At 32.2% G+C, this 16,510-nt stretch overlaps 1 protein-coding gene across 1 annotated transcript; it reads left to right on the top strand.

Annotated features, from left to right (window-relative positions):
• Positions 1 to 7,321: 7,321 nt before the first annotated feature.
• On the top strand, positions 7,322 to 15,863 carry LOC131673092 (uncharacterized). The gene is made up of 5 exons (XM_058950801.1): positions 7,322 to 7,347; positions 10,244 to 10,319; positions 10,453 to 10,548; positions 10,644 to 10,709; positions 13,301 to 15,863. Exons 1-5 carry the CDS (start codon positions 7,322 to 7,324, stop codon positions 15,632 to 15,634), a joined length of 2,598 nt encoding a protein of 865 aa, XP_058806784.1. The 3' UTR covers positions 15,635 to 15,863.
• The last annotated feature ends 647 nt before the right edge of the window (positions 15,864 to 16,510 follow it).

Below are 16,510 nucleotides of genomic sequence, written 5' to 3'. Positions count from 1 at the left end.
TTGAGAAATCGTTATTGCAAATCACGAAATTTACAACGGTATTTTGTGTGCTATAACTACAAAGCACAATCTTTTCCAAAATAATAGTCTTTGTATTTGAAGCTCAAAAACAAATGAAGTCAGTAGTACAGATGGCGTTATACACGATCGGTTTGTCTATACGTTCTCCAATTCGTATATGGAAACTGCAATTTCATATCTGCATGCATTTTGAATAGACCAAAACTTTTGAACTTGAGCCGTATGACAATTGAAAATGGATCATTTTTTAAATTAAAATTAAACAGTGTTGGAATTATCACGTACAAATGATATAACATAATTCGTCAATTCTGAATAACTTTCAGAAATGTTAGGTTATTGGGTTATGTAGTAATTTATTGATTGTTATACATGTAATGATATTGTTTTGCAGGTGATTATGCTGGTTGATCATGGCCGGAAGAAAACCCACAGTATCATTTGATACTGTTTATGATGTTTTATTACAATTACCAGTATTTGACATAAATCAGAAACCAGTGGAAAAAGGTGACATTGTTTGGGATACAGCATTGAACAATCTGAAGTACCAAATAACAAAAAAAAATTTGCACCAAAGATTTTATGGCAATCGGCTACTGCTTCAAACCAAATTGAAAATTGAAAAGTATTCTAATAACTACACTACGAATGAGCTGGTCTTGGATGCAAATAAGCCAGGATCAAAACCAGAGAAAAGTGATAGTGTTAATACGTCATCATTGAAAACAGTCATCAATGCTTTAGATGAGTTGAATAAATTGATGTCAGAGGTTTCAATGAAGCCACTCATCAGAAAATTTTCAGTGAAACCTTTTCACGTAATTTACAGTTTACCAGCTCAGCTAGATTTGTACAAAGAATTCATTAAGATACCTGATCATCCAGTGCTTATTAGTGTATATGAAGGATTGATTGATAAAACTGTGATTTATAATAGGGAAAGTGAAAGTGTTTTATTTATTACAATGTTTGGGGAAGGAAGCAATGCCTCGATACCTTTTTTTCAAGCAGTATCTGAAAAAGTAGATAAACACTATATATCTTTTTTTATTGGAGAATTTTTAAAGCAGACAAATGTTTCAGTTCCTCGACAGTGTTATGCAAGTTGTTCCTTCAAACTTGTTGAAGGATTGTCTGTGATGCTGAATCATCAAAGCTTACAGGACTACTCACTGCAGTGTTTTCACTATTTAAATTGCTTGATGAAAGATCAGGGGGAAAATCTATTTAAATTACCAGTTTGCATTTTAAATGTAAATTTGAACAAAACTATGCAGTACATTAGATTGATAATGAATTATACAATGAATGCTGAAGATGATTGCGTGAAAGATTTTTATTTTGAGTGTATCTTGTTCTTGTGTTATGTCGACAACTTTCAAGGGTTTATAACTTTTGTTGCAAATCTCTTTAAAATTCTGTGTAGCAAGTATTTTGATAAGGATACTGAAAATGCACGATTAGCTATTTTAAACATAATTTCAAGTGTTGAGTTTGAAAATTTTAAAAAAGGGATTTCTGAATGCCAACAAAATGATGATCTCGACATTACTCTGTTTACAGAAAGTTTTGAGGAAAGACCTTATGAAAGAAATGAAATATATGTTTATTTTAAAAAATTGCAAATTGATATTTACAAAAGAGAGAATTTTGAGAGTGCAGATAAAGAATATGAACATACAGAAATGGAGAAAATGTCTGTAGCTATATGCAACCATTTTGAAAATCCAAAAAACATCTCAAGCGAAGTAGAGTTGGAAATAAATCCTTATAGAAAACTGATGTTTTTAAGCTCTCTAACTAAGTTTTTAACGATTTTCCCTGTCTGGTCAAATTTGATACCAGGAAAATCTATAGATTTAAATTATCATAATAAATTGAATCAGAAACATTATAATGATATGTATCAGATTATTTTTCCAGTAGATAATGAGCCACTCCCTGCTTATGAATTTCTACAAAATCATGTTACAAGCTTATTTCAGTCAGTAGAGAGTTATAGAGAAAGTTTAAGGGGACTTGAAATCAATATAGACAGGTTGAAAACTTTAAATGATACTGGAGATATTTGCAAGCTCGAAGATGAAAATGCAAATTCTTGTAGAATTATTACTTATCCATACCTGAGGTACTGTGAAGACTGGAAAGGAAAAGGGAATAGTAAATCTGAAACAATTAATGAAGAGCTCGATAATTATGCAGACCAAACTGATATTGAATTTAAACAAGAACTTTTATTTTTCCAAAATATGCTTGAAAAATCGACTGTTGAAAATGAACATGATTACTGTAGAAATGAATTATCGAACCAATGTAATGCGAAAGAAGATACTCGTGAAGATTGTAGATTGATATCAAATCTCAATCGAAAACCGGCTGAGTATCTCAATCCATGCCCATATTTGGACTTGATGTACAACAAGCCAAATGCTACTGGGTACAAAGACCCCATTATCGCAAATGGAAATCAGAAGCCTCCTAGGAGTAAATCAAATAAAAAATATACTTTAGAAAGTACTTCTGCTTTTGATGCAGTCGTTGAAGTGTTTAAACAAGCTATGAAAAATTACAAAGACTTCTATGAATTCTGCAAAACTGTTACTGATAATGATGTTAGAAATGAAACTTTTTTAAAACTGGTATTTGCATATGCCAATGAAACTAATGTGCGAAAATTTAACACTAATAGATTTCATTATCTTTTCAAAAATGGAATAGTGATTGGCGATAGAATCTACTGTGATGATGATCTTACCCTATTTTTTGGTAAATTAATGGCATTGAATCACAGTGTCACTAAAATACAAACTTGTTCAGTATGTCATTCAATTATTGATTGTTCAAATCAGTGTAGCCTCTACCTACCTCCATCGACAATTTTAAAGTCAGCTAATCCAGAAGATCTAACACAAAATGAATTTGTCATGGAAAATTACACTGTAGATAAATGTGGAGCCTGTGGCAATTTTATTCAAGAAACTTTCGATGCTCAAAACTATTTATCCATCTCAATAAACAATCATCCAGTTAAAATTGGAAATATAAAAGAAATCATCTTTATAAAGGGCAAAAAGTTTGTTTTAGTAGGTTTAATTGAGCATAAACCAACTCAGATTGTAGGAGGGCAAACGCACTATGTAGCGTTTTGCCGCTTTGTAAAAGGAAATTGGCAATTACGTGATAATACAAAAAGTAATTTTTTAAAAGTTGATCAAAAAAAGAAAATTAATGTAAGTCTTATAATCTACGTCGAAGTTGCTGCCAAAGGAACATCAGAATGATTCATGTTTTTCATTTGATTGTTTTAAGTAAAAAAGTATGTAAATTTTGTACAATTGCAAATAATTTGTAAGGCGAAGATAAAAAAATGTTGATTTTGGTTATAAAGAAATCAATATTTCAATTCAAGTTGAATAAAGTTCTATTTATTCCATCTTTGGGTTATTCTTTTTATTTATTTTACATTCGGCTATGAATGGCATCAATGGCTATAAATGATTAATTCTTTGTACATAAAACTTGCACTTGCTCATTTGACTTCAACACTGCGTAAAAATTCGCGTGACAACCTTCATTTTGGTTTGGTTACAATAGAATTTATCTGTTTTGTTCACTCATTTTGCTCTATGCTCTTGGAGATTGAAATAACTACAAAAAATGAATTAATGAAATTAAGTTAAAATGCTGTAGGTGAAAAACTATTGAAAAGAATAATTATTTCATAAATGTTTAATTTCTTATACCTTCATAAAATTTTAATTCAATGTCTGCAAAACATGACATGCCTTCGCATTCTTTATGAAAATTAACATCGTTGTTTTTGAAAAATGTAAGCACTTCTTTGACTTTCTGCCTAATTAGATATCTCTCAGCAAATAATAAGTCTAATAAAGCATAATGACTTTGTTTTACATTTTCAGCATCATAGACAGTTTCCAAAATAAATTTTTTAGTTTGTCGATTTATTCTCCCTGTACCTTCCATGAACTGTGTGGAAGCATCATTTCCCCATGATGCAATACAATTTTTAATAATAAGCTTTTTCATCAACTGAACCTTATCATCTGTGTCTGCAATTTTATAAAAACGTCTGTGTAATCTTCATTGATGTGGTATATACAAAAATTATTTTCAGTACTCTACCTTTTCTTTCGAAGAATTCTAATGCACCCCCCGAAACTTTTTGATGAAAATTCGCTGCAGATAAAATATATGGAATTCATTAAATTTCATGTACTATATGACATTCAAAATTAAGCCCAGCTATTTCACTTTACCTGCTCTTGTGTAACTTTTTCGAGTTTTACGTTGCCTTTTCTTTAAACCTGCTGATTGACTAGAAGTGTTATCCAAGCTAATACTTTCTAGAGGAGTTCTATGGCAATCAATTTTTGGTGCACTGGTAAGATTATCATAAAAAGCAGAGAATTTACAATAATTGGTCACTGACAAATCTATTTCACATTTGGTGAATTCAAGGAGGTAGTCATTCGAACTTATATCATCGTTACTATCGGTGGAAATTGCCTTATTGAACTTAATTTCTTCACACAACTCAACACGATTAAACCATAAGCAATTGTTCAATTTTTTTTCATTGAATTTCTTATTCATTTCCTCTTCCTCGCAAGAGTGCATTTCATTTAATATAATAGATCTTACGTTTGAAGGTAGTTGATAATTGACATCTGATAAAAACTGTTCTGTGTGCTGGCGTATACTGTCAAAACACATAGCTCTACAAAGCTTTGTTTTATATTCATGCCAAGCACGTAATTTTGGGGCATATATCGACTCAAGACCATCCTTGATATCTGAAATATGGAGAAGTTATTGAAACAGTTATTATTTATGAGGTAAAAAATTAGTGCCTATTTACTAGCAAGATCTGAACTGATTGTTTGGTAATAAATTTCTAAGAAGTAGCGAACTTGATCTCGATATTTCTTTCTGTGACCATGATTGGGAAAAATGGCAATTGTCAGACTGTGTAATTGTTCCAAGGCAATATTACAATATGTATTTTCTTGTACCATTATCTTGTTATTGTCTAGAAAATTGAGACAATTATGATAGAGAGCTGTTTCCCACTCAATGCCTCTTCTCCTATTGTAAGGCATATGTAATAAATATTGTAGTGCAAAAAACCTGCTGTACATAGTTATTGATTAATATAATCATTGATAATATTGTTTTTGTATGAGATCCAAAGTTATTTTATAGTTCCAAGTGGTAACTGAAAAACTTGCCATAAACAAATTGTATTTTACTTATAAATAGGTTATCATCTTATTCTTTCATTATCAACTGATAATGCACAATAGTACGCTAATATAATGTATACTGTGTATATTATTTAGGAAATGGAATATTTTGTTATTCCAATCCGTGTTTAATGCAAAATACACACAATTTTTATCTGTATCTTCTTGTTCATCCAATATCAACAACAATCGAACATAACCTTGCACTGCAGTTGGTAATGACGTAACACCGCGCGAACAATTGTCAATTCAAAATTTTTTTTTTTTAATTTCAGATATTACAGGAAACTGAATAATGAATAAAACGCTGCCAATCCATTGGCAGTTAGCTTCCTCTTTATATTCATTAATTATAATTAAGATTTATTTCAACCAATCTATTGTTTTTTCAAGCTATATTAGGTCAATGAAATTTATGAAAAGAAAGTAAAATCATTCAATATCACAACAAGCAAAAATGCATTGTATTTGTTATCAATACTAGGTTGATTTAAAAATATATAACTTTGGAAGCGTAGTCTCAAATTGATCGTGTAATTACTCATTTCAAAGTTGCTGATATAAACTTTGAAATGAAACCTTGTATGTTATAAACAATCGATATGTTAAATATATAAAAAATCGAAGATCTTGATTCAAAATACCGCTGAACTAGTTTGATATTCACATACATCAAACTTCAAAGGATAGTGTTTTCAAAGTTTATTTACAATTTTATTCAATTATGTCGCATCATCTCAAAGAATTATTACGCCACTCTATCATGCATGCTGATAGAGGTAACTTGGTGTCTGCCATATTCAAAACCAAAATAGTAATGAGAAATGCTTTCTATCTGGGTCATTATTGAACGACGAGCCATGGCGTTTTATAAACGGAATCCGATTTGCCGAGTATATCAAAAATTTTTAGTTTTAAGCCATAGCTATATTATAATTAATGTGAAATAAAACTGAGTTAAATTAAAATATTTTCCAGTTACTGCTTTTTATTTATTCAGACGATCCACGGACTTATTTCGTGTCTACAAGTTTTCTTGTCTACAAGCTCCTATTTTCCGACCACCCCGATACTTAATGATGAGTAGCTATGAGTAGTTAGATTAATATTGCGATATCATTAACTACACATTAACAAATTGATCGTATAATGTAGTGCTAAGAACTCAGTTCATAGTTTATAAAAGGTAACACCTCTACCAAGTTCCAGATCAATTTGATACCCAAACGCTTGATAATGACGGCTTATGCTTAAAAAATCCTTATCGTATTATTTATTGAAAAAAAAAGTTGGATCAAAATTGCGATGACTTTGGCTATTTATTGGCAAATTAATCGTGCAACAGCTCATTTTAAAGCTGCCGCTCAAAGCTTTCAAATGACACCAAGCAGGTCGATGAATTTTTATTCAGTCAAAAGATATACATGTTTTTGTGAAGGTATACCTACAATAGGTATATTCATTATAAAAATATTTTATAAAATAACATTTTATAAAATTAAAAATAATAGGAAAATCCAAAATTGAAAAACTAAAAAAATCGTATTTTTCACCTTATTAAGGACTATCTCATTAGAATCAAACAAACCTTTTTTGCACCCTTCGTTTGGTAAAAACAAATCGAATGAGACCGCGCTCGTCAAATTCTATCGTTCAGAACTGAAGATATTGAGAACTCCATACATACATACTACACACACACACACATACAGACATTTTTCTGATATTTAAATTTACTACTTGTGAAGACATGTCGATAGTTCCGGAAAAAGTCAGAAGTATCAGCATCAGCCCTCACGAAAGTTATCCCCTTCTAAATACTCAACTATTGGCCTCCTCCCTCTGTACGGCGAAAGCTAAATGAATGAGAATTCATCAGCAGCTCCCAAGCTTTCAAATCAATCGATTTGCTTGATTGCCAAATTTTTGCCCCTACTATCTACGAAGCTCAACCAGCTACTATCCTCGCTGCCAAGTGCTGTATCTGCATCGGAAAAGCTACGGGAAAATTCGAGTATCAGGAGACTAAATCGATGAGAATCCATCAGCTGTCTCTTAGGTATGATACTCATGAGGGATAATTTTTCCCAGCAAACTAAATCGATGAGAATCGTTCCCCAGAGTCCTCTGAAGGATTCTCATCGATTTAGTAATGGTGTTTTTCGGAAACGGCGATTTTTCCCGAAGATTTTCTTTAAGCCAGCATACGCGGTGTCCCTCGTTTGTTGAATGAGGGATGAGAGGGATAATTTTTCCCAGCAAACTAAATCGATGAGAATCGTTCCCCAGAGTCCTCTGAAGGATTCTCATCGATTTAGTAATTGTGTTTTTCGGAAACGGCGATTTTTCCCGAAGATTTTCTTTAAGCCAGCATACGCGGTGTCCCTCGTTTGTTGAATGAGGGATGAGAGGGATAATTTTTCCCAGCAAACTAAATCGATGAGAATCGTTCCCCAGAGTCCTCTGAAGGATTCTCATCGATTTAGTAATTGTGTTTTTCGGAAACGGCGATTTTTCCCGAAGATTTTCTTTAAGCCAGCATATGCGGTGTCCCTCGTTTGTTGAATGAGGGATGAGAGGGATAATTTTTCCCAGCAAACTAAATCGATGTGAATCGTTCACCAGGGTACTCTGAAGGATTCTCATCGATTTAGTAATGGTGTTTTTCGGAAACGGCGATTTTTCCCGAAGATTTTCTTTAAGCCAGCATACGCGGTGTCCCTCGTTTGTTGAATGAGGGATGAGAGGGATAATTTTTCCCAGCAAACTAAATCGATGTGAATCGTTCACCAGGGTACTCTGAAGGATTCTCATCGATTTAGTAATGGTGTTTTTCGGAAACGGCGATTTTTCCCGAAGATTTTCTTTAAGCCAGCATACGCGGTGTCCCTCGTTTGTTGAATGAGGGATGAGAGGGATAATTTTTCCCAGCAAACTAAATCGATGAGAATCGTTCCCCAGAGTCCTCTGAAGGATTCTCATCGATTTAGTAATTGTGTTTTTCGGAAACGGCGATTTTTCCCGAAGATTTTCTTTAAGCCAGCATACGCGGTGTCCCTCGTTTGTTGAATGAGGGATGAGAGGGATAATTTTTCCCAGCAAACTAAATCGATGAGAATCGTTCCCCAGAGTCCTCTGAAGGATTCTCATCGATTTAGTAATGGTGTTTTTCGGAAACGGCGATTTTTCCCGAAGATTTTCTTTAAGCCAGCATACGCGGTGTCCCTCGTTTGTTGAATGAGGGATGAGAGGGATAATTTTTCCCAGCAAACTAAATCGATGTGAATCGTTCACCAGGGTACTCTGAAGGATTCTCATCGATTTAGTAATGGTGTTTTTCGGAAACGGCGATTTTTCCCGAAGATTTTCTTTAAGCCAGCATACGCGGTGTCCCTCGTTTGTTGAATGAGGGATGAGAGGGATAATTTTTCCCAGCAAACTAAATCGATGTGAATCGTTCACCAGGGTACTCTGAAGGATTCTCATCGATTTAGTAATGGTGTTTTTCGGAAACGGCGATTTTTCCCGAAGATTTTCTTTAAGCCAGCATACGCGGTGTCCCTCGTTTGTTGAATGAGGGATGAGAGGGATAATTTTTCCCAGCAAACTAAATCGATGAGAATCGTTCCCCAGAGTCCTCTGAAGGATTCTCATCGATTTAGTAATTGTGTTTTTCGGAAACGGCGATTTTTCCCGAAGATTTTCTTTAAGCCAGCATACGCGGTGTCCCTCGTTTGTTGAATGAGGGATGAGAGGGATAATTTTTCCCAGCAAACTAAATCGATGAGAATCGTTCCCCAGAGTCCTCTGAAGGATTCTCATCGATTTAGTAATTGTGTTTTTCGGAAACGGCGATTTTTCCCGAAGATTTTCTTTAAGCCAGCATACGCGGTGTCCCTCGTTTGTTGAATGAGGGATGAGAGGGATAATTTTTCCCAGCAAACTAAATCGATGTGAATCGTTCACCAGGGTACTCTGAAGGATTCTCATCGATTTAGTAATGGTGTTTTTCGGAAACGGCGATTTTTCCCGAAGATTTTCTTTAAGCCAGCATACGCGGTGTCCCTCGTTTGTTGAATGAGGGATGAGAGGGATAATTTTTCCCAGCAAACTAAATCGATGAGAATCGTTCCCCAGAGTCCTCTGAAGGATTCTCATCGATTTAGTAATGGTGTTTTTCGGAAACGGCGATTTTTCCCGAAGATTTTCTTTAAGCCAGCATACGCGGTGTCCCTCGTTTGTTGAATGAGGGATGAGAGGGATAATTTTTCCCAGCAAACTAAATCGATGAGAATCGTTCCCCAGAGTCCTCTGAAGGATTCTCATCGATTTAGTAATTGTGTTTTTCGGAAACGGCGATTTTTCCCGAAGATTTTCTTTAAGCCAGCATACGCGGTGTCCCTCGTTTGTTGAATGAGGGATGAGAGGGATAATTTTTCCCAGCAAACTAAATCGATGTGAATCGTTCACCAGGGTACTCTGAAGGATTCTCATCGATTTAGTAATGGTGTTTTTCGGAAACGGCGATTTTCCCTGAAGATTTTCTTCCAGCAAGCATATACGGTATCTCTATTGTTGCACAGTCATAACGGCGTCATACGCATGCGCGGACGCAATGATTATAGCTTAAATGCAAATTTAATAATTTTTGATTTTTACCGTATTCTTTGATACCAGTCGTATTAGAATTATATATTCTTGATGCACAAATTACGCGCAACCCAATGGAGTCATCAGAATTTATAAATTTCCGATATCTTCCAAGAAAATGACAGTCAAAGTTTTTCCAGCACCCGACTATGAATATTAAATATTAACTCGAATAATAGTTGCACAAATTATTTGATCGGGGGTTCTTGGCGCGCAGCTTATGCACAAATTGGTGAATATTTTCTAAATAATTATTTTCATACCCGGGTGTCCAGTTCACACACCTGAACTACACAATATAACAGGAAGAGAACAGTAGAGAGGAACGATTCTTCTTCAGATTCCAGTGTTGACAATCAAAGATGGCGAGAGAATTATGCTGTGAGTATTCAATTAACTTTTCAATTAATGAATGCATATAAGCCTAGATTGCATGTACGTAATTCCAAGCATGTATTAATTTATGAACTTAACAACATGTCTCATAAATATATTTGTTATGGTTTTATTTCAGCAAGTTTCAAACATTTTGCATGAAATTAATAATATTTCAAGCAATGATGAATCTACAACATCTCAATCATCTCCAGTATCATCAGAAAATGAATCAGTAAGTAGACTGATACTTAAATTCAGTGTATTATTCACTGCTATTATTATATCATAATTTATACTTAATAAAATTAATTAATATATATTTTATAGGAATGTAGTTTGTCATCTGCCAATCAAGTAATTGATGCTTTTTCTGGATCAACAGATGACGATGGTGTGAGTATAAATTTATTACATAAATGATCCACTCATTATTGAAAAAAATTTGGAAACTAAGAAAACAAATCCTATACCTTAATGTAAATGTAACCAAATGACCCTCAATATCGTTTTCTTAAATTCATATTTTTCATGAGTGGCATTAAGTGCAGTGAATTGTGTATGGTCAGTATACTTGTATATGTAAAGATTTAAAAATATCTTGCTAGTGTTCAAGCATTCATATTAAAAGTATATCTTCATTAGAGTATTGCTGTGATAGTATACATAGAACATTTGAAGAGTATAACACCAATTCACATTATACATTTATTTAGATGATTAAATTTTAGTATATAATTTCAACAATTAATCAAAAATTTTTCTATATTTATTAAATATTAAGCTTTCCATTTAAGTTACTTCTAGGCTTACTGTTGGTACATAATTATAATAGTAGATCACTTGAAAAGACCATAATGGATTAAAATCTGAAAAACTTATTGAAATTTGAATAAAATTTAATACATAACCATTATATGGCTGAAAGTTTCAAATATTAGTGTTTCAACTGAAATAGCTACAATATGTACGTTTGATCTGCTCCAAATACCTTTTATCATAAATTTACAAAAAAAAATACTGCAAGTATAATTTTTTTAATTGTGATATACAATTTTTTAGCTTTACAAGTGGCATATTTATTTTTACAGAATAAAAATTCAATATAACAAATTTTGTTTCCACTTATCTAGTTTGTATTTGTACACTACATTACAGATATCTAGTATCAATAACAGAAAACTTTTGTCTAAAAATTATTTTGCTTAATGATAATGTAATCAACCGATTTCATTAATTAATTAATTAATGAAATTAATGAATTCATTAATTAATTAATTTCTTCATAACTCATTACTTGAAAATAATATTGAACATATATTAACTACCTAGTAAAATACTACTGCTGAGATTGTATACACAAAATTAACAATTGTAGTTGAAATTCGTAACATATATATTCGATGAAATAGATAACTAATTATAACTCATTTTAATTTAACAATTTAACATTTCATTTTAACCAATCTATGTTTTACCTAGATAAATTACCATTCTCAAATAGAAATTCTATCATATAAAAATTTTATGTAAAGATTTTTGTCTATAGAAAAGAAAGTATTTCATTTTCAAAGTCAAATCATTAATTTTGAAAATGAATTTGTTAGATCGCGATTACTTTGTAATATTTGAAAAATATATATTTAAACTTATAATTTTGAATATTTAAGTTTACGTACTGTGAAGTTAAAAAAAATCTAGTATATAAATAAGTGCTTTTAAAACGGAATCTTGCAATCATAATAATTGTAGTAAGACTGATTGCTCATCAAATGGCTTTTTTTTAATAACGATATATTTTTTACCTTATGATCAAATTCTATGTTACAATTGAGAAATTATATTTCTGTGGCTTTTTTTAAACTATAATATTTATCGGAAAAATCTGAATTTTTTCCTATCGATAGATTAAATGGTGTTTTGCAACTGATACTTTTACGAAATCTGGTTAAAACGGCAGTGATACACCATAAAATATATAAATTTTATTACACGTTTTGTTTATTGATTTATAAATTAAGTATGGTAATTACAATAACTGAAAAATAACGATATTCCATTCATAGAGCCAAAATTATTTTTTTGAAAAATATTATCCCTTCTGTAGCAAAAAATATTTTTGAAAATAACGTCATTTTATGTAAATAACGCTACTGCCTTGAAAAATAACGTTATTCCATATGTAGAGCCAAAATGTTTTTGAAAATAACGTCATTTTCTGTAAATAACGCTTCTGTCTTGAAAAATAATATGTTTTGTTTATTGATTTATAAATTAAGTATGGTAATTACAATAACTACAATAATTTTTAATAATTCGCAGTTAATACTAAAATATTATATACAGTTTTCCATATAAAAATGATTCAAATTTACAATAATATTACTGTTACGACATTAAGTAATAAGAAAGCGATAAATATTCGTGAAAATTTTTTAAGAATAAAAATTATCAAGTATACTCTTTAATTTTTCCATATTTAAGAAAACAAATCATTTTTTAAAATTACTATTTTCATTATTAACATCCGTTGAAACTTGGAGATTATTTTACTAAATTTTTTTTTTTCGACACTGTGAAAATCCATATGTTATTTAACTCCGTATTTGCGATTTTATTTTAGGCGTGGAAGGAGGGGGTTATAACGTCATTCACCATAAATAACGTAATTGCTTTTCAGTAATAACGTTATTTAAGACAAAAAAGACGTTATTAATTTAATAAAAGAATCCCTTGTATTCAATTTAACACCGTATTTAGAATTTTATTTTAAGCGCGAAGGGGAGCGGTAAGAAGATGAATATAAATAAGCTAAAGTTAATTTTACCTTTTGATTTTTGCTCAAAATTCGATAGACACCTTCAATATTAAATACATTCTATTTATCATCTATTTTTAATCATATCATCAACGTTGATTGTTTATAGTACAATAATGTATACGTAGATTTTTTATATTTTGCTTATATAATTCTTATTGTTTTTAAGGATCATGCAAGAAATGAACGTGAGCAATTGCTACACGAGCAAGACGACGATTATGCAAGTGATGATGATAACATCCAATATCAACATATATTTGACTACCCATTTGTAGATGACAATGGAACACAAAATCGATTAGATGAGATACTGAACGATATCGTCAATGATGAAATTATTGATAGTAGAATCAACGTAAATAAAGCGGAAATATATTTAGGAGTTTTGAAATTTTCACTAGTTTACAACTTGCCCCAAGTTGCAATCGCAGATTTATTTAAGATGCTAAACATATTTTGTGCTACCTCCGTTTTACCTGATTCGAAATACTTAGTTAATGCAATTTTCAACTGCGAAAAAAATATTACTTATCACGCATTATGCCCTACCTGTAAGCGTTATGTTAAAGAGTTTCGGCGTGGAGAGGAACAGAATCATAACATACATTGCGTTTCTTGTAATTGCCGGTTTTCCTTGACTGATCCAACTTACCGAGATTTTTTCTGCATAATGAACCCAGACGAAGAAATAGCTTATTATCTTGAAGAGAATTGGACTTATTATGAATCAATAGTTGAGGCCCGTGTTAAAAATTCTGATAACATAAATGAATTCCACAGTGGTTTGTTGTATAAAAAGTTGAGAAATTCTTTACCTGATGATCGAAAAAATAAATTTATAACCGCGACTTTTAACAGCGATGGTTCACCAGTATTTGAAAGCTCTTCTTTCTCTATATGGCCAATACAAATCATAATCAATGAATTACCCTTTAAAGTCAGAACTTCAAAGCCAATAGTATGCGGACTATGGTTTGGTAGAAATAAGCCTGATATGAATATGTATTTTGAGCCATTTGTTAATCAAATGAATACATTTTCGGATGAAGGAATTATCTGCAATATAAGAGATACAAAACATACTATTTATGTATATGCTATTTGCTCTTGTGATGATTCCGTTGCTCGCGCCCCTATGCAAGGCGTTACTCAATTCAATGGTTATTTTGGATGTAATTGGTGCTTACATCCGGGATATTACATTGCGGTAGGTAGGGGTGGAAGCGTTAAGTATATACTTTTGGATGAACCGATTAATGAGAGGAATGAAGCAGATACTTTGCGAGATGCGCGACAAGCTGTAGCTTCTGGTCAGTCCATTAACGGTGTCATTAATGAAACAGTTCTCAGTCGTCTCAACTACTTTAATATTGTATCCGGATTCGTTCCAGATCCAATGCATTACCTCGATTTAGGTATCGGGAAACAGTTTATGGAATACTGGTTTGACACTAAAAATATGCCTTATTCATTGACTAATATAGAAATCGATCAAGTGGATAACGTTTTAAAAGCCATAACTGTCCCTAGTAAACTCATGCGGAACTGTCGTTCTATACGAGATAGAAAGTATTGGAAAGCAAAAGAATACCAAAATTGGATATTATACTATAGTACAATTGTTCTTATTAAATTTCCTCGCATGAGATGCTACGCTATTCATTGGTCCTATCTAGTTAGGGCATACTATATTCTATTGCAAAATAATATAAGTCGGAACCAAATTCAAGAAGCACATCGTTTATTGACGACATTCGTTGTTCTAACAGAATTGTATTATTCAAGAAGTGCGATGACCTTCAATATACATCAGCTACTCCATACGGCACTCAGCGTCCTGAATTGGGGTCCTTTGTATTGTCACTCTGGCTACGGATTTGAAAATGGAAACGGATATATTGTGAAATTGGTACATGCTGCGAAAGGTGTTCAATATCAAATCTGTCGAATAATGGGTATGAACAGAAGCGATCGCATTTTGACAAAATTTATGTTACAAAACAATCCGAATTCAGAAATCTTGAGTTATGTTAAGTATTTAGAAACAAGAGAGTGTGCAAAAGTATTGACTACTCACATCGGAAGATATTTTGGAAAATTGACTTATTTAACACCTGAGTGGAGAAGAAGATTGAATTTATCTAACACGGCTAGAGTTTACCGAAAACTAGTTAAGATGGATTGCGTGTATTTATCTTGCGAGACTATAAGACTTAGATCAAATAATTCTTTTGCGATGACAGGTGACAATAATTTTGTACAAATTGTTTTTTTTATTATTGATACGTTGCAAAGGAAAGAGTACACTGTGTGTAAAGCAGTCGACGTTTTAGATATTTCTGATAATAATGATTTTGACGAATTTCAGATAAAAAGGATAATTACTATTAGTCAAGAATTAGAAGTTATAAGTACTGATTCATTACATAAAATTTGCGTTTATATGAATTACAACGATGAAAGATTCCTATGTTCTGTACCAAATGAATACTCTTATTAAACATCGAATAAGAAATTATAAATAACATGGGACGAAATTCTTTTTGGTAGTATTTCAATGAAATTTTGTAAAAAATGTTGTAATGCTCTTCTTAACTTTGTAAGTAAAAATTTATAAATACTCTACTTGCTTCTAATTTACATGAATCTAATTTATATGTAAATAAATCTTGTGATTATTTTATAATAATTATGTATTTATCATGATTTTAAATATTTTATGATATGGATTGGCGAACAAATAAAGAAAAGGTTTAATGTAAATGTCAAGTATGATTATCATGTCATAACATAGCCTATGTGAATAACATTTTTCTACCACCGGAAAATGACTCCCTCAAAAATAACGTCATTTACTATAAAATAACGTTATTTGATTCCTAGAGCCTACATATCTTTGGACAATTACGTTATTCTCTGCAAATGACGTTATTACCTTGTTATGTCCTTGAGCACTCTCAGCGATTCGGCCTTTATTTTTTCAATCGAGGAAAAACGCCGTCCTTTCATGGGTCTCTTCAACTTTGGGAACAGGAAAGTCACACGGAGCCATATTTGGTGAATATGGAGATTGGGGCACGACTACGGTATTGTTTTTGACCAAAAAATTACGAACAAGCAACGACGAGTGAGCAGGTGCGTTATTGTGATGCAAAAGCCATGAATTCTTTTTCCATAAATCGGGGCGTTTTTTTTCGGACTGCTTCACGCAAACGTCGCATAACTTCAAGGTAATACTCCTTATTAACCGTACGATCTTGTGATAAGAACTCATGATGCACCACGCCCCTGCAGTCAAAGAAAACTGTAAGCAAAACCTTCACATTTGATCGAACTTGACGTGGTTTTTTCGCTTTTGGTGACGTTGAATGCTTCC

This window comes from Phymastichus coffea, unplaced genomic scaffold (genome assembly GCF_024137745.1).
Source record: "Phymastichus coffea isolate CEN01 unplaced genomic scaffold, Cenicafe_Pcof_1.1 PCOF00167, whole genome shotgun sequence".
Taxonomy (NCBI): domain Eukaryota; kingdom Metazoa; phylum Arthropoda; class Insecta; order Hymenoptera; family Eulophidae; genus Phymastichus; species Phymastichus coffea.
The sequence above is the reverse complement of the archived record's forward strand: the minus strand, read 5'-3'. Positions and strand labels throughout refer to the sequence as shown.